Source organism: Trichechus manatus, unplaced genomic scaffold (genome assembly GCF_000243295.1).
Source record: "Trichechus manatus latirostris isolate Lorelei unplaced genomic scaffold, TriManLat1.0 scaffold00048, whole genome shotgun sequence".
Taxonomy (NCBI): Eukaryota; Metazoa; Chordata; class Mammalia; order Sirenia; family Trichechidae; genus Trichechus; species Trichechus manatus.
Window position 1 is genome coordinate 1,552,307 of NW_004443984.1, and position 23,821 is coordinate 1,576,127.

At 48.4% G+C, this 23,821-nt stretch overlaps 1 protein-coding gene across 4 annotated transcripts; it reads right to left on the reverse strand.

Moving 5' to 3' along the window:
• Positions 1-4,039: 4,039 nt before the first annotated feature.
• On the reverse strand, positions 4,040-22,156 carry SESN2 (sestrin 2). 4 transcript variants are annotated; one of them, XM_004377038.2, is made up of 10 exons: positions 21,732-22,156; positions 13,981-14,046; positions 12,019-12,216; positions 11,437-11,619; positions 11,122-11,334; positions 10,383-10,533; positions 9,526-9,644; positions 8,952-9,142; positions 6,502-6,646; positions 5,053-5,820 (listed from the first exon to the last, which is right to left on the reverse strand). In XM_004377038.2, exons 1-10 carry the CDS (start codon positions 21,816-21,818, stop codon positions 5,734-5,736), a joined length of 1,440 nt encoding a protein of 479 aa, XP_004377095.1. In that variant the 5' UTR covers positions 21,819-22,156; the 3' UTR covers positions 5,053-5,733. The 4 variants fall into 4 exon arrangements, with proteins under 4 accessions (XP_023587821.1, XP_004377095.1, XP_023587822.1 ...); XM_023732053.1 differs by having other exon boundaries at positions 4,040-5,820; positions 11,122-11,619; positions 21,732-21,974; XM_023732054.1 differs by lacking the exon at positions 21,732-22,156 and adding an exon at positions 19,482-19,833 and having other exon boundaries at positions 5,734-5,820; positions 11,122-11,619.
• Between the last annotated feature and the right edge of the window lie 1,665 nt (positions 22,157-23,821).

A 23,821-nucleotide genomic window follows, 5' to 3' on the forward strand; every position in this document is an offset into this window, starting at 1 on the left:
AGTTTAACTTCTTCATTACCAATTTGGATGCCCTTTATTTCTTTTTCTTGCCTTATTGCTCTAGCTAGAACTTCCAGCACAATGTTAAATAGGAGTAAGGCTGTAATCTTTACAGGAACAGATGGCCACATCTTTTTCCCATGGAGCGACTGATGGGTTCGAACTACCAGCCTTCTGGTTAGTAGCTGGGGGCTTAACCACTGCACCACATAGGGAGTCCTAAATAAGTCTTACTACCTTCTCCACTCCTTCTTCTAGTAAATAATATCTATTTTGTAGTAAACAACAAAATCATCTTTGAAAACTTTCCGTTGTCCATAGAACAAAGTCCAAAATTCTTGATCTGCCCTGGGCTTCCTTCTCCAGCCTCACCCTCTTCCCTCTGTCCCTACAACACTGCCTTCTCCTTCCTGCTTCAAATCTTCTCCCATGCTGCTTCCTCAGCCAGAAGCCTTTGCTCCACACTCCCCTCTCTCCTCCCATCCTTGGCCAATCCCTTCTCATCCTTCAGGTCCTGAGGATGCCCTCTGGGAACCCCTCACACTGAGTGCCGTACTCTCTCAGTAGCTCCCTGTGCTTTTCCCTCCAGGATTTAGGACAAGTATTTGTGTGATGTTCGTCTTTCCCACTGGACTATAAGGCCCTTGAGGGCCAGGACTGTGTCTGTCTCATTCACTGCTATACTGTCAGCATCAGGCAGGGTCTGGATACAGGAAGTACTCAATAATGTTGGCATGAACAAAGAAAAGGAGTTCCTTTTTGAAATGTGAGTTCGGACACTCAGAAATGAAACAGAATCAATGTGAACCAGTCATGAGGTCAGAGGTGATTCAGATATGAGGCAAAGGGCTTTTGCTGCTATAACCAGTTGAGGCAGTTTCTCTCAGAACCTGGGGCATCACACTGAGGCAGACTTGAAAGAAGATGGGGCACATGGGCTGTGTACTTGACCCTCTTCCCAGAGAGGGAAGTGACTTGCCTGAGGTGTCCAGCCATGGCGGTGGGGATGGGAGTGAGACTCTATTCTGCCTCTCTCAGCATTGCAGCTGTTACCTCCAACCTTAGGAAGAGAAAGTGGAGAGAGAAGTTGCAGGACTCTGGGACAGGGGGTGACAAACTATGAAGAGGATCTGAAGGTACAGGCTTGTGAAACCTCAAGCAAGTCATTTCCCCTCTCTGGTCTTTAGTTTCACCATCTGTCATAAGAGGGTGTCTTAGGTCAAGTATCCTGGTAATCTAACTCTGAGATGGAAATTTATATAGAGGAGTTTTATTGGGGATCAGTGTCATAGAAGAGTGAGAAGCAGGACTGGGCAAAAGGAGAAGTTGGTCTGCAATGAATAGAGGCGTCACCTGATCCTACAGGGAGCTCTGGAACTGGGATAATCCTTCAGAGTTGTTTCAAATGAAGGCCAAGGGGCCAGGTCTTTGTACACTCTCCCATCAACCAGCCATTGGAGGGAGGTAGAGTGCCTGGTGGGGGTGAAACCTTGAGCTAGGTAGCTCCTTTCAACCAGAGAGGGGCTCAGCTGAAATCCTTCAGCAGCCAACACTCCCAATGGAGTGTGGGGTTGGGGGAAGGAATGAGTGCCTTCATCTATGTAGCCCACCACAGCATCCACTACAGAGGACTGGAGATTAGTAGTTTTCTGATTCTGTTCCATGGAGCCCTCAGGTTCCAAGAAGGTGCTTCAGTAGGTGGGAAATTGTTTTTCTTGGATGTGTTTTAGCTTCTGTAGAAGTCCAACATATTTCCTTGGAAGAAAAGTCTCTGCTGCTAGGTTTGAGAAACTGATAAATGCTCTTATAGCACCTCATATTTCTCCTTTGAGGTGCTGAACACAATTGTAACTTAGATAATTAGTTGTGTAATGATCCAGTGTCTATCTCCTCCACTAAACAGTGACTCCTAAGAGGGCAGCAACATGCCTGTCTTGTTCACTGCTATATCAGAGCATGGTACATATTAGGTGCTGTTGAATGAAAGAATAACCATGGCATCAGAACACCAGGGGGCTGTTAAAAATGCAAATTTCCAAGTTCCACCTTCAACCACTGGTCCTCCGGGAGAGTCTAATACACGTAAAAGTTTGTGAAGCACTGCTCCATTCCACCTGTCCAGGACTCAGGTGAATGTTTAAAACTTGCTGGAGGGGACCCACCCACCTCCTTTTTCTATCCACTCTCAAACCAAACATGCCTTCAAAAATGAAACAAAGAATCTAGTAACCAATAACTTCACCCAAACTCCAAACTTCGCATTTTATGTGTGCCCAGGTCCTGGGTTGCAGACTGCAGAAGGATAAAACAGATTTATTAGACACAATCTGGAGCCAAGCATTTTCAATTCCACATGCTCATGGAAGTGAACAAGATAAAAATATGCAGATCAAGGGCTTAGAGAGTTTGGGGACAAAAACAACACAAAACAAAGAGCTCTGGAATCAGACTGACAAGGATTCAAATCCTAGCTCAGCTGCATGACCTTGGGCACACTGAACAGCTCACTAGTGCTAGGTGCCATGTACCTGAACTGCTAGGTGGTTTTCATGCATTATTTAATCCTCACAACCTCCTGTGACCTAGGAATTCATTTCTTCCCAAAGATAAGGAAGTTGAGGGAGGATTAAAGTAACTTGCATAGAGATAAACAGACATTAAATGTCAACGCTAGAATTTGAATGTCTGTGAAGTTGGCATTCCCTAGACTTTCACCTGAGGGTCCATTTCCATATCTGTGAAATGGGAACACCACCCCTTTCTCCCAGGGTTGTTGTAATGAGTAAGAGATTAATTTTGAAAACATCTGGCACAATCACATTCAGTAAATGCTGCCTGGAAAGAAATTGGAAGATACGGCTCCAGGAGAAGGGAAGTTAAGTATCAAACTTACGTCTTCCTTGCACCCTTTCAGCAGGTTATAGCTTACACATCCATAATCTTCAGGCCCAACAGGCAAGGTAAACATTTTACCCCCATTTTTATGGCCAAGGAAATTTGTGGCACAATGAGATTAATTCAATCCTCCCAGGCCCTTTGACTAATAAGTGGCAAAATCAGGACCAGAATCCAATTTTTGAATTCCAAGTCTAATTCACTTTCACACCCTCTCAAATGATTCTAGAAGGAAGAGCACATGTAAAGGAATACTGCAAAAATGGAGTGCCTCAAAGGGAAAGAGGACATGGAGTCAATCAGGGAAGGCTTCCTGTAGGAGACCCAGCTGTGATTTTATGATAGCATAGTAGTTAGAGGAAGTGGGAGAGGGCTTAGCTCTTAAGTCATGATGTGGTTTTCCTGGTAGGCGTACGAGTTCCTGGTGCTCAGAGAAGTTAAGCAACTTGACCAAAGTCACATAGCTACTAAATGGCACTGGCACAACTTGGGGTTCACATCTAACCACTGATGCCTGGCTCTATCTCCTTGGTGCTGGGGAGGGAAGGATCAGAAGCAGGAGGGCACAATGTGGTGGGGCAGAGAACACTAGGGGTCTCCCCTGAGATTCTCAAACAGACTCCCTCACTCCAGGGTGAGCCCAGTAGTGGTAAAAGCAGCAAGATAAAATGCCAAGGCGTCAGGGTCAAGCAGACCCAGGTTGGAACCCTGGCTCCAGCACAGACTGGCTGTGGCCTTAGCAATGTATTTTACCTCTGAGTCTCAGTTCTTTTGCAGAATTGCTGTAGACTGAGACAGATACCCTCAAAGTAGCCAGAACAGGGCCAGCTTTAGTCAGAAACATAACGTAGTCATTATTATTCCACAAGGCCAGGCCAGCTGCAGATGGACACCCAAGAGACAGAAGTACTTTCGATGCCAACCATTGCCAACCCTGTAGTCACTGGGTACAAGGGCCTGGCAGAGCAGGGGCAGCAGGTCAGGTTCATGATGCAATCGTAGCTCCCTGCTTGCACTACAAGGTGAACCCTGACCCCCAGGAAGTGGAAAAAGACAACATTAACAAGAAGTACAAAACAAAACGTCGGTGAAGTTTTATTTGTCGGCATACGGAACTGGTAGCAAAGCCAAAGATTTCTGCACTTGAACACTGGATAACCCTTCCCACCCATCCAGGGGACATTCACAAAGTCACCATGTCTCCTCCAGAATCCAAACACTAATGCTGGGGCCCCTTCCCACCTGCCCAGCCTCTTTACAGAGAGGGGTCTGAGGCCTGAAAGGGGTGCCAGTTGCTTTCCCGTGCCTGCACGGGTATGAAATGTGGCACACTGACCCAGCTCCTCTCTCATCCCGCTCCAGAGAGGAAGGTCAGAAGCAGCAGTATCTTGGCCCTTGCCTTTCTTCAGTCACCTCCAAACTGGCTAGAGAGGAGGCACATACTGTCGGAAGAAGGGCAAGATAAACCAGAATTCACAGCTTGTTTGCTATAGAAAGTGCCTGGGATCAGTCCTTGGCTGCTTCTGCTTCCAAGCAACTTGCCTAAAATTGAGGAGAGGGGACAGAAACTGGGATGGGGACACGGGTTCTTAGAAAGCAGCCAGGAGAGACTGACTGCAGGAAAGGGGTCCCCAGAGGCCGCAGAGATCCTGCATGGAAATCCGTCTGCTGCTGGCAGATTGGCCTGGGAATCCCAGGCTGAAGAGTCAGACGTCTCAGAAATCTAGACCACTCCTTAGTCTACAACCATGGAAACAGAGGTCAAAGAGGTTTGGCAACATAGCCGTGGTCACCCTGGCCGGTGGCAGGGCCCAAACAAGAACGCTCGTGACTCCTGCCTCTCCCACTGGGCCACAGTGCCATCTGAGCCACCAATAAAGGTTCAACCTTTTGGCAAACATCTGTGGATAGGCGATAGGAGAGTGGAGAGCCAGCCTCTGCAGGGCAGGTACAGCTCTGGGGAGAACAGATTTCTCCCTCTCTCCCTCCCCTCAGATCCTGACTATGGCTCCAGGGTAGAGGCCCTGAGGAGGTTTGACCCTCAACCATAAAGGACCAAAAAGCAAAGAACTTATAATCTAATACTCCCTCTTCTTCAGAAGGCAAGGTGACCAGCAGAGGCCCAAAGTCTCTAGAGATACATCTTCCACTTATTTGATGTGCTTGGCCTCTCTCCTGGGGACCCACACCATCAGGCATGGGAGAAAAGGGTTAAGAGGGAGAAGGTCAAAAGAACTACATTAGGATTAGGGCAACTGGGGAACAAAGGGCCTTCTGACTAACCAACAGAGCAGGATTATGCAGAGCTGGGCACACAAACCAGCTGGAGCCCTGACTTTCACATTGATGGGTGAATGGTAGGTAGGAGGTAATGAAATCTGGGAATGGTGGGTAGGGCGGGCAGAGCTGCCTGGAGTGTCAATCCCTGGAGGTGTCTGCCCCTCTCTCAGGGCCAGCCAGGGACTTCCCAGTCCAGGGAGGTCACAGCACTCGTGGTGCCTGGGGCCCAGCCTGCTGGCAGACATGTCCGTGCTGGGCTCATTTTCCTTCCTGTGCCCTCTGCCTCTGGGGGCAGAGGCAGGAAAAAGGGCATGGCCCCTGGGGTCTCCTAGTCCTCTTTTAGCTCCCAGGGGCAGCGCTGGGATCCCAGAGTCAGTGCAATGATCCTGTCCATTCCAGTGAGAAAAAGGAGGGTGTGGCTTGGGGCTGCAGGTCACACACAAGCCCACCCCCAGAGTGGGGTGGGTGGGCGTGGGACAGGAAAAGGGTCTGGGTCTGTCTCCAGACAGAGAAGTCCTTGCAGGGTCAGCTGCTCCGGGCCCAGATCCTGTGTAGGAGTCAGGTCATGTAGCGGGTGATGGCACGGAGGGCGTAGAGCAGGGCAGCTTGCATTCGGGCCTCCAGAAGCAGTAAGTTCACATGGACCTAGGGTACAGATAACGGCTTGTTGGCAACTGTGTTAAACCCTACCCTCCCCATTCCTCCCAGACTGCCACTATCCCTGACTACTCACTTTGTCACCTCCCCTCCCTACAGAGCTGCCCTGCCTTTCCTAAGGCTCTCAGCAATTTGGTGTGAATAATTTTAAGCACATTCATCCCTGTCATGACTAGTCTCTTTATCTTCCCAAGCTAATCCCAAGAGCTACTACTAACTGATCACCTACTAGGGATCTGGGGTTTAAATACATTTCCTCATTTCATCTTCCCAGTAACCCTGAAATGTAGGCAGTATCTATTCCCATTGTAAAGATAACAAGCTCAGAGAGGCAAAGAGTCTTGCTCAAGGTCACACAGCAACTGAGTCGTAGTGCTACCGTGTAACCCAGGTCCACCAGGCTGCCACTGAGGATGCTGTGAAGCAGGAACACATATTCCTGTTTTACAGATGAGTAAACGAGGTCTGAAATCACATAGTGGAGTAGGACTTAAAGCCAGAACAATAGGCCCAGGTGTTCCACCTGGCAGAACAGACTCAGTCTGGGGTTCCCTCATTGGGTCCTGGTCCCTTGCCCCCTCCACTGGCTGGGCTTGTCTACTCCATTCTGTTCCTCTAGCCTTGGCACCTCCCTGGAAGGAGGGCTCACCCCTCCCTGATGGGCTGTACCTTCTCTGAGTGGCGGAAATGCCTCCAGAAGAGGTTGTACATCCTCCGAGTGGTCTTCTCTGGGTAGCAGGCTACTGTCTTGATATAGACCTTGAGATTCCGCTCCAGGAGCTGGTTCACCTCCCCATAGTCATAGTCATCATATCTGGATGGAGAGGCCCCAACCACGTCACTCATCCTTTACTCCCAGAGGTAGCTCCCCCCGCCCCGCCGCTCACCCCACAGAGGAAGGAACACAAAGTGGTGAGAATAGGCAGAAGGTAGGAAGCAACGAGAAGCCAGTTCCTCTTAGAAAAAGCTGATGTCGTGTCGCAGTGGCCACCAGACTCATAGGGATGCACAGAGAATGAGCATGCTACACTGAGTACCAACTATGTGCCAACTATTTGGTGGAATTCTCAAAACTACTGTATGCAACAAGTTTCATAAGCCCCACTTGATAGATGAGGGTACTGAGATTCAGAGAAGTGAAGTCACTTGTCCTAGGTCATACAGCTAGAATTAGAATTCAAACCCAGCTCTGCCCGGTGCCAAGGCCATATTTACTACTTTAGAGTAAAGGCCATGGAAAGTGGGGCAGGAGGTCAGTGCAAATATTCACCCTGGAGAGGGAAGAGGGAAGGGATCAAAAGGAGCTGGTATTCATTTTACAGACGGGCAAACTAAGGCCTGGAGAAGACATTAACTTGTTCAAAGTCAAAGTTGGTGACAAGTCTAGAAGGCACGTTGTTCACTCCCCAGACCAGTAGGCCAGGGTAGCCAAAGGCATCACAGATCAGTGTGGATGGGAAACGCTGGCTGAAAACTGGAAGACAAGTTCAGAAGACAAAGGTATGGGAGCAAGCACCATGTGGAGGGTGAGGAAGCCTGGACCTGAGAGCTGGGCAGATTAGCCTGTACCACCTACTAAGATGCCTGTTCTTGGCCTCTCCTAGGTTCCAAACCCGCCAACAACCAGCAAGAGGATAGCCGGTGAAGCACAGCTCGGCCCACTCTGTGAAATAGGATTTCACAGCCAGTGACACAGAGCAACAGATGTTTTCTACAAGGAACACGTACTTTTTTTAAAATTTGGAGTAATTTTTTAGATGGTTGGAATAAACTGTTAAATGAAAAAGAAAAAAAAAATCGTGTGTTCACTGGAATATGCTTATGCTTTATTAAATGAGTAAAGTAAGTAAAATGAGCAGGCAAGAAAATGGTAACAGATCTTGTTTTTGTAGACTTATATACACTTTGGCTATTTGCACATAGAAAAAGGACAGGAAGGAAATACCTGCCAATAGGAAGAGCTGATGAGATCATGGATGATTGTTGTTATGTTTTCTCAATTTTCTAAAATCAGGCTGTTTATCTTTACATCAAATATATTATGTTTTTTTTAAATAAAATAATCACTATAATTTCAAATATACAAAAGCAATTTCATAGAAAAGAAAAAAAGTAATGGAGTGATAGAATTTTGGGAAACTGCTTTTCTCCTTAGTCTTTGAATTTTCCATAATCCAGAGTATGAAATTAGATTTCTTTCAGGTAAAAAAAAAAATTGATTCGTGATATCCTTGACAAGTAGTTTCTCACCTAGAAAAAATTTATGTATAAGGCTAGTCAGTGCCCATGGTGTTTGAAATAGTGAAAAACAGCAAATACCCTAAATATCCAAAAGAAGAATGTCTGAGTAATTACGATACATCCATAACAGAATACTGTGTAGCTGTTAAAAAGTATAAAAGATCTAAAAATACTGAAAGGAAGGTGATTCACAATGATCAATAGGTGAAAAAGTAAGTTGCAGAACATGTTGAGTATGATCCCATTAATTAAAAAAAAAAAAAATCCTACTTAAAAAATCAGGAAATACTTAAACAACAAGATTAAAATGCAATTCATCACACTATACTATACAGAGATAATCTCTATCAAATAACATTTTAGAGTTCAACCTTCTATATATTTTTCATGCATGTACACACTTCAAGTAGAAAATGAACAAAAAGAAGATTCTGCTTGGTAACCAGTTTTCTTTTCTCGCAAAACATTTTCAACATTTTCCCATGTCGATATAAATAAACTTCTAATGTCATTTTTAACAGCTGCCTAATATTTCACTGAATAAACATATGTGGCATTATTTAAAGACTCCCATTTATACGCATTTACATTGTCCTTATTTATTATGAGAGAAGGACTGCTCCTTGGAATGGAAATAAAACATCAAATATAACCATAGCTATCTCTAGGAGGAGAGATTAAAGAGTTTCATTTTAGAAGGTTCACACAACGAACACTTCTATTATCTTTTATAATCAGCAAAGAAATGCATTTGTTTTGAAAAACAGTATAGGCAGAAAGAAAGAAAAACAGAAAACAAGAATAATGAAATAGAACTGTGAGTTCCAGTTCACAACTTGCACCATACACACACCCTCAGTGAGGTCACACATGCCCACCTGATGCCAAAGACACAGTGAATGTAGTTCCAGATGGCCCTGCGGAGCATGGAGGTGTCCACACCGCTGTGCATGGCCATGGTGTTGTAGGTGAGACTATAGGCTGCCTGGAACTTCTCATCCAGCAGCTGTCCACCCTCAGGGTAGAGCCGCTGGATCAGTGAGTAGCCATGGTCTTCCCAGGTGTAATCCTGAGGAGCACAGGAAGACGTCAGTGAACAGAGACTTTGGGGCCCAAGGCTGGCCAGAGAGGCCCCATCCTCTGGACCTCTGGAGCACACCTTTGCTCTCTATGTCCTCTTCCCACTCCACAAATACAACACTGCTTGCTCTGGGCCTAAGAAGCTGAGGAAGATGCATCTTGGTGATGACCTCTTCTCTAAGATTAGGACCCCCTGAGCTTGGGGCATAGATGGGTTCCTTCAGGATCCAGAGGGTCCCCCACTCCCCTAATAGAATCTTGAGGATTTAAGGTAGGAAGAGAGGTGCCCAACTCCATAACCATTTAAACCATCTATCCCCTACCTATTTGTTAATCTGGAGCAATGGCCAAGACTCACAGGGAGAGGCCTACCTGGGCGCGGAAAGTTGGGGGTGCCTCAGCCCCTTGCCGGGTAAAGTCCTCATATCCAAAAGCGGGGTCTTCCACAAAGCACAGCATGTCTGGGCGTGGAGAGGGCTCCAGGATGTCAGCTGAAAACCATGTCAGAAAGAGGCCACCATGAGGCTGATACATGCAGCACACACACAGGCAGGCTTCAACTTCTAATTAACCATCGATAGAGGGCAGGGGAAGGCACAGAGTAGAGGGCCAGAGAAAGTCCCTTACTACAGCGAGTGGGGCCAGGACTGCAGCTGGGGTCAGGCCTGGGGGAGGAGGGGGGCCCCTAGTAATCATAATAGCAATAATGGCAAAAAAAACAAAAACCCAAACCTGACGCCTTCGAGTCAATTCCGACTCATAACAACTCTATAGGACAGAGTAGAACTGCCCCGTAGGGTTTTCAAGGAGCAGCTGGTAAATTCAAACTGCTGACCTTTTGGTTAGCAGCTAAGCTCTTAACTACTGCACCACTAGGGCTCCAAGCAATAATAATGGTGGCAGTTTTTTATGGAGTTGCTTATCCTTGGCTGGGCTCTATGCTAAGAGCTTGGACTCTGCTGCCGCATTTATCCTACATACCAATCCTTCACGTGTGAGGAGACTGAGGCTTTGAGACAGAAGGTGATTTTTCAGTGGTCACACAGCCAATAAGGGGAAGAGGCCAGAATTTAAACCCAAGTGTGACCCCAAAGTCCATGCTCAGACACCTACTGAAAGGGTGGTCAGGCCTGGCTGCCTCCAGAACAGAGGAGGTATGGGGTGCAGAGGTGACTATTCCCGAACAGAGGTGGACAGCCCCAGGAACCTGGACACCTGTGATCCTGTACCTGAGGGGGTCACCAGAAGACTCTCCGACTTCTCCAGCTCAAAGCGGCTCTCCATCTCCTCTGGAGATGCCCCCTCGTCCCGTAGCAGGCTCTCCTGAAGCTGCCTCATGCGTTCCATCAGAGCCTCCACGTCACGTGCGGCCTCAAAGCCCTGGTGCAGGGGGCCCAGTGGTGACCATCTATTCCTCCTCCCTCCCTCGGCCCCAGGAAACTCCACACACCCTTCCCACATGCAGGCTTCCTAGGCGACTGTAAAAGCCCAGCGCACCCTCTGTGCCGGGCACATGCTGGGCAGCTCGCATGACCTGGCTTCCAAAAGTGAAGTTTAAGAAGCTACAGAATAAACACGTCTTCTCTGAGCATCAACTTCCCTCACAGGTAAGACATTTTTGAAGTATCTATAATTTTATATTAAAACTAACAAGGCCAACTCACAGAGTAAGAGGCCACCTCACTTTATATTTCTGAAATGCTCAAAACTAGGAGACTTTGAGCCTATGGGGCTACATGCTGACAGGCCAATCACATGGTTATTTCATTTAATCCCACAACCCACTGTGACTTAATCCTTACAGTCCTCTTTATCCCCATTTCAGAGATAAGGAAACTGAGCTTCAAACTCAAATAACTTTTCTAAGGCCTCTCAGTGTGAGGAGACAAGCAAGCAGGAGCTTCTACCAAACGACCAGAGGCCATGCCAGCTTCCTCCCCTACCAAGTCCCAGCCGGTGGTGACTTACCCCAGAGTTGTTGAGTGGGTCCCCGCTGGGGGTGCTGCTCTGCTCACTGGGGGGCGAAGGTACCTGGGGGGTAGGGCTGCCCTCTGGGTCCCCCTCAGGAAGGATACCACAGCCAAACACAAAGGAGGCCAGCGAGTGGCAGTGAGTGAGCAGGACCAGGGCCTGGATGAGCTCGGCCAGGGACCAGCTGTGCTCACTCGTCTTCAGCAGGGCCTGGAAGGGAAGGAAGGCCAGACCCGCTAAGTGCCTGTCCCTGGGCTGCCCCCAGCCCAGCCTCTGGGCTCCCTCGGGGACCCGCCTCTCTGCCCACTTCACCTGGATATGCTCCTTGGTGATGAGCCATGGCCGATGCGCCAGCAACTTGTTGATCTCGCTGAGTTTGCGCAGCTTCTTGGGGGCACGGTGGAGACCCAGAAGCCACTCAGGGTCACCACCAGTCTGCAGAAACTCAGCCATGTGGGAGCCCACCAGATAGGAGCACTGGTGGCGGGCAGCAGCCTATGGGGTGAAGCACAGAGCCTGGGTCACCCTCCCTCTTTCTGTGCCCTGTTAAGGGTGGGTACCCCATGGAGGAGACATCACAGGACTTGCTGTTGCCTGGGAGCAGGAAATCTATGTTCTAACCCTAGCTCTGCCACCAGCTTGCTGTGTGACCTTGGGTAGGTCATCTGACCCCTTCTCACCTCAGTTTCCCAATCTGTAACGCAGACACAAAAGATACTGCTTTTCAAAATCTAACATTCTATGGCTGGTCGGATGAAGCCAAGCTTTCCTCTGCTTTGTGCTTCCTCTCTCTCTGGTCTATGGAATCAGCTCAGGAAGCCCCCAGCCGAGAGATCCCAGGGCAGAAGCCTCCCTAGGCCCACTCCCACAGGAGTCAGGCCTGGGCAGACTCACCATGATGGCAATGTAGTGGCGCCAGGGGCTGGCCAGGGGCCCATCCGTGTGCAGCAGCTGGTAGTGCAGGCGCCAGAAGCTGCTCAGGTAGTCGGGGTGCAGGCCCATCACCACCGCCAGGTTGTCTACCCGCCCTGAAGACATCAACGCCTCCAGCCCCAAGTGCTGCTCCAGGCTCTCAGCTCCCTCCTGAAGGATCTATCAAGAAAAGGTGAAGAGAACATGGGTTACCCTCCTGCCCTCCCCAACAAAGAGACCAACATAGTCATTGCAGTGGATTTATAACAGCAAGGAACTGAAAACAACCTTCATGTCCCACCTAGGGGAAGAAGGAGCCCTGGTGGTACAGTGGTTAAGAGCTTGGCTACTAACCAAAAGGTCAGCAGTTCGAATCCACCACCTGCTCCTTGAAAACCCTATGGGGTAGTAGTTCTACTCTGCCCTGTAGGGTCGCTATGAGTCGCAATCGACTTGGCGGCAAAGGGTTTGTTTTTTTTTTTTGGTTTTTTAGGGGAGGAAAAGACATTTCATTAAGTGATTAAACAAATACGTATTAGGCATTTTACCATTTTTAGATAGGAAAATAGGCACAGAGATTAAAGTGCAGTTTCTCCTGTCCTCATGGAGCTTTTGTTCTAACATTGCAAGTCCATACAACCGGGGGGGAGGGAGGGTTGTGCAAAAGAGTTCACATTTCCTGAGTCTGTTCTCCATGCCAGGCGCTGAGGAGCTTGGAGGTTTCCTGCATTATCTCAATGAATTTTCCCAATAATCCAGTGAAGTGAATGCTATTATTTTCTCCAATTTGCAGATGAGAACATCAATGCCCAGAGAGGTTTAGTTCCTTGCTCGCAGATCTGGCAAATGTCAGATTAACCCAAAAACCTATTTCTTTCCTTAATTATAAAAGGGGAGTGGTTATTTATAAATAAAAAAATATATATATAAGAACAATAACATTTGAGCTTAAAATTCTGGGCTACAGACATAAGAAATCAGTGGGTGGTTCTTCATCTTACATTTACAAGAAGGAGGGAGATTCGAGCATTTAAACATTTTTTAACAGCTCATTCACCACCTGGCCTACACATTTAGGAGAACAAAAGGATAAAGAAACAAAACATTCATCTTTGCTGATTAAAAGCCAAAGGAAAATGAGGAAACTATTATTTTTTTCATACACGTATTTTTAAGGTACTAATCCATCCCCCCCCCACACACACACACAAGTGTGCGCACAAACGCACGCATGCACGCACACACACTAGAATGTAAGCTCCATGATGGAAAGACTTTTGGCTGTTTAGTTCACTGCTGTATCCCTAGCGCCTGGAAGAGTGCCTGGCACAGATTAGTCATTCAATAGATATCTATTGAATAAATGAATGAACGAACTGACTCAGTATATGAAAGATGTCTCAGTTGTATTGTTAAGTGAAAACAAACAAACAAAAAAACCCAAGTTGTAAACTATGACCTTGGTTTTGTACCGAAAATAAGTATCTGTACGAAAAAAAAGCCCAAAAACAGCAGCAAATGGTTGTGATTATCTCTGTGGGGATTGGGATTATAGGAGACCAGCGCTCTCTGAAACACTGGAATTTTTTTTTCAATGAACATAAAGCAGGAAAAAAAATGGTTTAATATATGCACTGTGACGGATAAGAAGAGAAACACAGACAGCTCTATCTTCTTAAGGAAAAATGGGCACTGACCTGGGAATCTAAAGTTTTGCCATCACCTAGCTATTATTACTACTTTACCTCTTTGAGCCTGTTTCTTCCCAGTAAAATGGGATTGACAGCACCTACTTTACAAAGCTGTTTTGTGAATTAAACAAGTCAGGAATCTGAAGGGGTAGTTTCAAAGGTTCTATTCTAAGGGACAGGAAAAGACTCCTGCCCACCCAACGCTCCATCCTTTCTTTCTAGGGACCAGATTCCTACTCCCTTCCAAGCTTACCTCCTCCATTGGGATGAAGGCGCTGGGCCCTCGAGGGCCTCGCCAAGACCGTCTCTCCCTCTGCTCCTAGGAGAAGATACATCATGGTTAGTTGGTGTAGAAGGGAAGACTAAGTGGATAGTTATCTCTCCAACTTCCTCCTCCTCACATAAGGGACCACAGTGAGCTTTAAAACTACCTTTCTGGTACATCCAGCATGGAGAAGCCAGTTGGGAGATATGCACCCTGTTTTGTGGGTGGGGTAGTCCCATTGCCATTGAGTCAATTCTCACTCATAGCAAGAGGGCTGATTTCATCAGGAACTGGGCAGTGACCCAGGAGCCCCAGCAGTGCTGGGTGGGAGGGATCTGGGAAGTCACCATGTTGCACATCTCCAGTGGGTCACCTTTTTGGCAGCCCTGAAGAACTCACACGAAGCATGGTTTGACCACTCCCAGCCAGGAAAAATATCCCATCATTTGCATCCAGAGCTTGGTAACCCAGTAGTCCAGAGTACTACTGATAGGGCTTCAACCACTCTCAAATTGCCTTTTCTTTACTCCTCATAGACTACCACTATCCCTTGTCTAGACCACTGCTCCCAGCCCCACAAATGGTCTTCCTGCCTCCACAGCCTGCCCTCTACTATCCATCCTCTACCCAGCAGTCAGAGTAAACCTTCTGAAGTACAAATCTTATCAACTGGCTTAAAACCCTGCCTTAACCTTCCACAACCCCTCAGATAAATCAGTGGCCCAGACCCAGGCCCACTGCCCTCCCACTGGTCATTCCTTTTGCAGAGCTAACTATTACAGCACATCAGGGTCTGGGAACCTTTTTCCTGGCCCTCAGGAGGCCCCTCTTCTGTCACTCCACAATTTCTAGTGTTTTTGTTTCTGAAAACACTATCTTCCAATTATCTGTTTTAAGTCCCCTTACTACCAGACCACATTTTGCTCAGAGCAGGGTCAGATCATTCATACTAGTCTGTGAATGGAGAAACTAGAGGTGTGGAGGGAATGGAAGCAGAGTGTGCAAGGCTGATGGGAGCAGCTATTCTGACATGTGGGAGAAAGTGCTCCTATATGATGTACTTGAGTCTCTTTAGAAACCACCAGTCATATACTTACTGAATCTCCTCTCCTAGTCCTAGAATGGGATTCGAGGAGGATTTTTTTTTTTTAATTGATTTGTTTTGTTAATTGGGACAGAGAGGGGAAGAGGAAGGGTCATCTCAGCACTGGCATTGGAAACAGTTTACCCAAACCAGAGTCATGCCCCTCACTGGACAGGGACAGTCCCCCTCCCCCCATTAAAATCCAGACTTGGGAAAGTAACCTAGATTCTCTGAGTCTCAATCCTAGACAAGAAGGTGGCTGGGCTGACTACTCAGGCCCCCTTCAGCCCACACTCTTGGGCCCTACCAGGCCAAGCTGTTCCAAGTCCAGGGTAGTAACCACCACAGTCCCCAAGCACTCCCTTTTCAGCTTCCCTCTTCCCTCACCTAAGGGAAAAAGCCCAACAGCACAGTCTGGGAGATAAGGATTGCTGACTCCACACACTGAGCCTCCCCCTCAGGGGAGCTGAGAACAGATAGAAAACCAGCAGGGTGGGGCAGAACTGGAGGGCAGGCAGAGGTACTGGGAGGCACAGGGAGCAGCCCTGGGATCCCTTCTCACTGCAAAATCTTCCCTGGAGCTGCCAAGGGGAGGAGCTAATATCTGAGGGTCTATAAGTGAAGGGTCTGGATCCCTAAACATTTTCAGCCCTAGTAACAATAACAGCTATTATTATTATTATTATGATAGTAGAGTGCAGTTAAAAATTACAGGCTCTGGACACAAATTGCCTGGGCTCTGTTATTTGCTAGCTATGTGAACCTCAGTTTCCTCACCAAATAATGGGGGTAATAGTACCTACTCTCACTGAGTAGTCAAGAGATTAATGAGATAATGCGTAGCACAGTACCTGTATCACAGTAAGTATATAATACAAGCCAGCTATCATTGACTTCATCGTTAATTTCAAACAAGGGCTTCTCAGTCCAGACTGTATATTAGGATCCCTTGGAGAAGCTTTCAAAAAAAATACCTATGCCCAGGTCCCACCCCCAGTAATTCTAATTTAATTAGTCTGGGGTGGGGACCCAGCACAATATCCAGTCAGGGTGGGGACTCACTGTTTTGTACTATTTACTGATCACTTTAAGAAGTATAAAGTATTGTGCTAAGTGCTTTCCCAGTGGAACCAGAATTAATCTGTTCATCCAACAAACATTTTTGATGACTACTTGCCAGGCAGCCTGAATACAGTAATGAAAAGACAAAGTCTCAGCCCTGTTAGGACTTAAAATATAATGGAGTAAGACAAACAACAGAAGAATAGGATTTCAAATCATAAGTTCTATAAAGCAAATGAAATACAGCAAGGAGGTAGTGTTATGATGGAGAAGGGGTGCATGCAGTATTTTAGTTTGAGTAGACAGGGGCCCTGGTGGTGCAGTGGTTAAGAGCTTGGCTGCTAACCAAAAAGGCAAGGGGTTTGAATCCACCAGCTACTCTTTGGAAACCCTATGGGGCAGTTCTACTCTGTCTATAGGGTCTCTATGAGTCAGAATTGACTGGACAGCAATGGGTTTGGTTTTGGTTTAGACAGGGAAAGCCCCTGCGGAGGTGATCTTTGAGCTGATACCTAAATGATGAGAAGACAGCAGGGCTTGTAAAGATCTGGGAGGGGGGTCAGCATTCCAGACAGAAGGAACAGTCAGTACAAGGCCCTGAAGGCAAAACCAAGTAGATTCTAATCCATGGTTCCGACAATCTGGATGGTTCTCTAACCTTGACACCCACAACTACAGGGGATGCAGACGGGCAGGGTCCCACTGCCAAAAGATGACACCTCCAAACCAGCTCTTCTCCCATTTCTGGAATTGTTGTTAGTTGCTATCAAGTTGATTCTGACTCATGGTGACCCCATGTGTGCAGAGTAGACTGCTCCAAAGGGTTTCCAAGGCTGTGACCTTTCAGAAGCAGATGGCCCTTCCTGTCTTCCTAGGTGCCTCTGGGTGGGTTTGAACCACTAGCCTTTTGGCTAGTTGTCAAGCGCTTAACCTTCTGCACCACTCAAGGACTACTATCCCTGGGGTAGGAAGTCAATAATAATAATGGTAAGTAACAACACTGCCTACCATTGGCTAAGCATTTACTTCACATGGACTGCCTACACTTTCAAGGAAGGAACTCCTACTAAACTAACAAACCAGTTACTCTCTATTCTAACTCATAGTGACCCCCTGTGCTGCACACTAGAACTGTACTCCGTAGGATTTTCATGGCTGTAATCTGAAAGCAGATCACCAGGACCTTCTTGCAAGGTGCCTCTCGGTGGGTTCCAAGTGCCAACCTTTTGGTTAGCAGCTGAGGGCTTAACCATTTGTGGCACCCAGGGACTCCTATTAACTACTACTATTGCCCTCATTTTACAGATAAGGAATAAGGCACAGAGACGTCAAATCAAGTCACTCATACAACCTCAGTTGGGAAGGAGGTGACAGAGCTGGGATTCTCATTCTCTAAACTTCTCAAGGTCTCAGTAGCCTCAAGGCTTTTTTATCTGGGGTTCCTCAGCCGTGAGAAGCTCCTTCTCTCTACCCATTGCCGCTGGGATCCACTGCCCTCAATCACAACACCTGTACTGTCCAATAAATACAGCAGCTTATAGCGACTGTGGCTAAGCATTTGAAATGTGACTGTTGTTGTTAGGTGCTGTTGAGTTGGTTCTGACTCATAGCGACCCAATAGGACAGACTAGAACTGCCCCATAGGGTTTCCAAGGAGCAGCTGTTGGATTTGAACTGCCAACCTTTTGGTTAGCAGCCGAGCTCTTAACCACTATGCCACCAGGGTGCGACTAAAATATTGAACTTTTAATTTTAATTTATTTAAATCTAAATAGCCACATTGGCTAGGGGCCACCATACTGGACGGTGCAGGTTCAGCATATCAGATAGAGACATGATCCCCACCTCTACTTTACAGATGACGAAAATGAAACCCAGAGGGGGCAGGTGCCATGCTCAAGGTAATACACCTGGTGTGAGGCATAGGGAGGGCCAACGGTGGCTGTTCCTACAGTTCCAACTGAGGGGGTCACATGGAGCAGCAGGAACAAGTCAGGTGTTCAATCAACAGGGAGGCCTTCAGGCAAGTTGTAAAAAGAGGATAATCGCCTCATTTCAGTGTCTGGCTTCTAATTTAAGCTCACACTAAACTTTTACACTAGCTCAGGCACTGTACACAGGTTTCACTTAATTTTCACATCAGTTTTTGGGAATGGGGGTGGGGAGAGATCTCTATTTTGCTCACAAATAAAGATTAAGGTTCCAAAGGTTATATATCAACTGAGAAGTGGCCAAGGATCCCTGGTGGCACAGTGGTTAAGCGCTTGGCTGCTAACCGTAAGGTTGGCAGTCTGAACCCACCAGCCACTCTGCTGCAGGTGAAAGATGTAGCAGTCTGCATCCATAAAGATTACAGCCTTGGAAACCCTATAGGGCAGTTCACTCTGTCCTATAGGGTCGCTATGAGTCAGGATCAACTCTACAGCAATGGGCTTGGTTTTTTTTTGGTGAGAAGTGGCCAATCTGAGATTTGAACCCAGGTCTGCCTAGCTTCCAAGGTCCTTTCCACTCCACCACTATAGCCTCTTGGAGTGGACCCAGGCCTGGAGATTTGAATTCAGCTCAGTCTGGCTTCCAAGGGTTCTGTCAACCAGCCTGTTGGAGTAGCCTCATCCTGTGACCTCCGGTAAGACTCAGTTACAGGCACCTGCTAAGTTACTCTGCTGGCTGGGGAAGGGAAGAGCCCGACTACGCTCATCGGCTGCTCTGGTCACCTGAACTGACACTTGCCTGGGTTTATATCTGAGAGGAAGATACAGCCCAAGCAGCCCCTGACCTCCAATCTTGGATAGAAGGTGGGGAGGGGTGCCGTACTCTTGTATGCCACCAACAGCTGGGCACCAAGCTAAGTGCTTTACACATCTGATCTCACTGACTTCACCCAACCACCCTGGGAAATAGGTCTTGTTATCCCTTCCTTAGAGACAATCGCCGACGCTCAGAAAGGTCCTGTCCCAGACAGGCACAAGCTCAGATCTGACTTCAAAGCCTGCACAGTTCACAAGGTTCAGCTAAGCCATTATGGGGCAAATAGTTATGAGCACTTATCAGGTGCTAAGAACAGTGCTGGGCAGGGGATGAGATGTGCAGGATGGGGTTGCTGCCTCTAGGTGTTTCTAGTTCAGCAAGACAGACAAACAAGAAATACCTAATTACACAACTGTTTCACTACAATTGGGATAAAAGCTCCTATGCAGGGGAAGGGGGCTGGAAGTGGGTATGCTTATCTCATGGGGGGGGGAAAGGCTTCCCCGAGGAAGTCATATTTGAAGAAGTAATTTGATAGCCTAATAAGACTCTGAAAACATACTACCAACACTAGAGTGAAGCTCTCAGAACTTACTGGAGATACACACTTCTTAAGGCCTTGATCCCCTGAAAGGCATGTGGTGAAGTGATGAGGTGTTGAGGAGGCTGCACATCTGGATCTTCAATGGGGCCTTGGGCATCAGGTTCTATAAGATCAGCAGCACCCTGCTGTCTTCTAAGGATTCCTGCTTAAGCACACACCTCCTTCCCAAGGTCCTCTTTTCTACCAGACACCACCAGCTTTCCCCACTGTTGACATCTAAAGGCCACTCTCTCACAGCCTGCCCCAGCCACCTGCAGCACTCTCTTCTCCTCAGGAGCCTTCTCCTCAGGCACTCACTTCTCAGGCACTGTCCCAGAGATGGATGCACAGGTCTCTCACCTCAGACAGGAGGGTAAGCTCAGGCATTCCCCTGTGAGACACTGACAAATGGGAAATTAGCATGTCTGACACAGTTACTATGTTCCAGGCACTGTGCTTTAGTCTTTGCTTGTATTCTCAGTTAATTCTCCTGATCATCACTGAGGGATACTATCAAATTCCCAAGTGAAGAAGCTGTGGATCAGAGAAGGTGATCACTTGGCCAAGGTCACATAGCAAGTTAATGGGAGGGCTGGGACATGAACCTAGCTAACTCTGGATCTAGTGCCCAGGTGCTCTCAGTAATAACATTTCCATTTTTTCACAAAGAAAGAAACAAACAGCCTCAGAGAGTAAAAAGATTTGGTCAAAGTCACATAGCTGAGACGGAACAAGAGTGGGGGACCATTCCTCCCCATGGAGCTCCTAAACCGTGGTCCAAACAAAAAAACCAAACCCGTTCCCATCAAGATGATTTGAGACCCACCTCTCTATATCCTTATAAAGACCCTATAGGGCAGAATAGAACTGCCCCATAGAGTTTCCAAGGCTGTAAATCTTTACCGAAACAGACTGCCACATCTTTTTCCCTTGGAGTGGCTGGTGGGTTGAACTACCAACATTTCTGACCTTTTAGTTAGCAGCTGAGCTCTTAACACTGGGCCACCAAGGCCCCTTAAACCATGGTGTGGCAGGGGAGGATGGGGGGTGGTGGAATTAAACTCAAACTAACAGAAACCCAGGGCACAAACCATCTACCGTTGAAGCTAGGAGCCCCAGAAACCATGCTGTTCAGAGAAGGGCAGAGATTTTTCCTGTCACATAGCTTAGGACTAGCCCTCCTCTGACTCCCAGCCCCAGCAACACACCTGCTCCAAGTTGCCTGGAAACAAAAGAAAGAAGCAAAACTCTCTGAAGTGCCAAGCACACTCTGAAATCCTAGGGACACCTAGGCCAAAGAATGAGCTCCCTGGGTGAGGTTAGAAAAGGAAACCTATCCCTAAGCCCTTCCTGGGCCTCAATTTTCTCATCCTGTAAAATGGGGCTATTGTATAGTTTGAATTTTGCTGGTTTAGTCCTGAGGATTTAGAAAAAAAGCAGGCCTGGCATTTAGTAGGTCCACTATCGCTGGTCCAGGAATGAGGGGACTAATTGTTAGTCAGATTAGTCCCAACCTTATTCCTGGCCTCACTGCAATGCCTTTCCGGGGGAGATCCCTACAAAACAAACTTCTGCACCATCAGACCACTCAGAAAGGCACAGCCTAATCTGCGCTAGGCTTCGGGAGCCGCAGCCTGGGCTCCCCCCACCCCAAGCCCCTCTCCATCCATCTTTCGCCGCTGCCGCCACGGGCGGGGCAGCCAGCCAAGCCCCCGGAGCACCCGCGGCCCCGCCCCTCAAGCTAGCCGATCGCAAGCCTCTCTAAATCAGGGGGTGCAGGAGGAGCGAGGGTGCGGGGAGGGGGACCTGGTCGGCCTTCGCGGGCCAGTCCTAGGTGCCCGATTGCCAAGCGCTGGGGGATCGGAGCGGGGACGTATCCTAGAAAGAGTCCTTTGCCCGCCTGCCCCCTCTAAGAGGAAGGGAATCTGCGGAAGGGGGCGGGGAGGAGCTGTCGGGCAGCTCCGGACGGGATTTGCCCGGACTTGAAGACGCTCTCGACCAGAGACCAAACACTAGAGAACCTCGGGAAGGCTCCCTTCTCATTGGCCAGGGGTCCGAGGGAGCCAGGGAGGGCAGCGCAGCCCCGGGGGGAGAGGGCTGCGAGGGCCGAGGCTGCCAGTTGATGCAACCCTACTTCTGGGTTACGCACTTCACTCCGCTTCCCCGAATCCAAAGGGTGCACAGACTTATCTTGGGACAGCCAGAGGCTCAGACGCGACTCGGGCTTCAAGCGAAGAGTGGCGTCGCTCGGCCTCTGCTTACCTCTCCGGCCCCAGCGCCGCCGCCACTCCGGGCGAACGGCAGGTAGCCCTTGAGCTCGGCGCGGCACTCGGAGTCTGCAACGATCATGGTCTGCGCCAGGACCGAGCCTCGGCTCGCCGACGACCTGTGCACCGGAGCGGCGGTTTGGACGGAGGCACGTAGGAAGCCGCGACCCGGGGCAGCACGGGAGGTTCTAGAACCCTGAGGTGCTTATCGGGGTTCCAGAACGCTCCGAAAGCCCAGAATCCGAGAACGGCCGCAGCTGTACTGGACTCTCCTCCAGCCCGGCTTCTTGAACGGTGAATGGCTTCGGGCTCCTGCGACTGGCCGCGGCGCGGGGGTTTTCACGGCCCGGAGCGCCTCGGAAGTCCGCAGTGGCCAGGGCTGCTCGCAGACCCAGCCCTCCTCAGCATCCCCGCCGCGGAACTGCCAGCGCTCTCTCGGCTCTGACACCAGCAGCGCCGCTCAGCTCGCTGCGGTCCCCGGGGGAGGGCGGGGACACAAAAACCCCGCGTCGCAGCCAATCAGATGCCTGTTTCCCGGGGAAGCGGGGGCGACACCTCCCTCTGGGGCCGACTACTCAGCCAATCGGCCCCGGGAAGCGCCCGGAACTCTGGGAGCTGTAGTCTCGCCCAGACGAATGCCGCAAACTTTTGCAAGAGGGTTTAGTCAGAGCGCAGGCAATACCAGACAAGAGTGACGGCCCTGAGAGTCAGTAGCACTGCATGATGAAACGGGACTTCATCGAGCTGGACCCGAGAGGCGAGTGTGAACTCCCTCCCAAGTGTGTCCTTCAACTTTTTAGTTCCTGGAGCGACTGGTTAGAGTTAAGAGAGATTTGGCCCACTTTATCCAATGGTGCTAATTATAGAGCTGAACATCAGATCTTTGGAGGTCAGAGGGCACAGCCCTGTTCCCCCTAGCCTCCTGAAGGACTCCATCTTCAGATGTACCACAGACAGGGAAACCACCCTATTTGTGGAGTCTCTGGAAAAAGCCTTCATTCATTGAAATGCCATTGGCAACCGATGTCTAACCTCAGTCCCTATTGCTGAAGTTTCCTCCCTTCTGCTCCCTTGGGACCTCAGGTCCTGTTTTCCATTCCTACCAGCCACCTTCTTGAAACTTTGTGACAAGGTGTTGTGCTGGGTCTCTTCTCACCTCTCTCTGGCCACTCCTCTGACTTCTTTCTCCTCCTACCCCCTGAAAGTGGGTGTTCCCCAAGTTTCTGTTTTTATCCCTCTTCTCTCTCTACAGGCACACTCACCCTCCCTGATCTCATCCACTTCCTGGCCTGGCCTTCAACTCTCGTTTGGCAAGGAAGTCACCCCACCAGCACCTTAAAGCTGAATTATTTTTCCCTTGTCCTCTTCACACAGAGCCTTCACAGATTTTCTTGAGTCCCACTTTTTGTTTCAATTTTAAAGTCAGTGTTTACTCTGGACATGGATTGTGGCAGGGCAGGGGTGGACTAAATGACTTCCAAGATCTTCTCTGATACTCTGAGTCTAGGATTATGATTCTAAAGATGATCCTCTGACTTGGTCTCCTGCTCCAGCCTTTTGGGAGAAGGAAATTAATCTCACCCTTCCTTGAGTTCCCAAGGCACTTGGGCTGGGTCTCTATTATAACACTTATCACACTCTACCTTGTATTGTAATTTTCTGTGTACGTGTCTCACCTGACGCTTTTGATTACGTATACGTTCCCTGAGGGCAGGGTCCACGTTTTGACATCTTTGTCTCCTGCCCTATTCCTCCTAGCACAATGTTCTGCCAATAATATGCCCTTGGTAATTGAATTTTCCTTTGAATCGAATTCCCCTGTGAACCACCTTACGTCAGATTCAACTTTCACTGAAAAAATTTACTCTGTAATGTCAATGTCCAGATCAAAAAGCTTTAATGGTATTTCATCAGCTACAGGATAAAAGTCAAACCCCTAGACTGACATTCAAGGCCTACCAAGACCTGCCTCAACTTACCTTTCCGGGCTTACTTGCCATACCCATGTCTTTGTTTGACTTTCAAGCTTTTCCTCCAGTAGTTCTCTCTGCAAATCTCTGCCCATTGAAATCCTATCCAGAATTC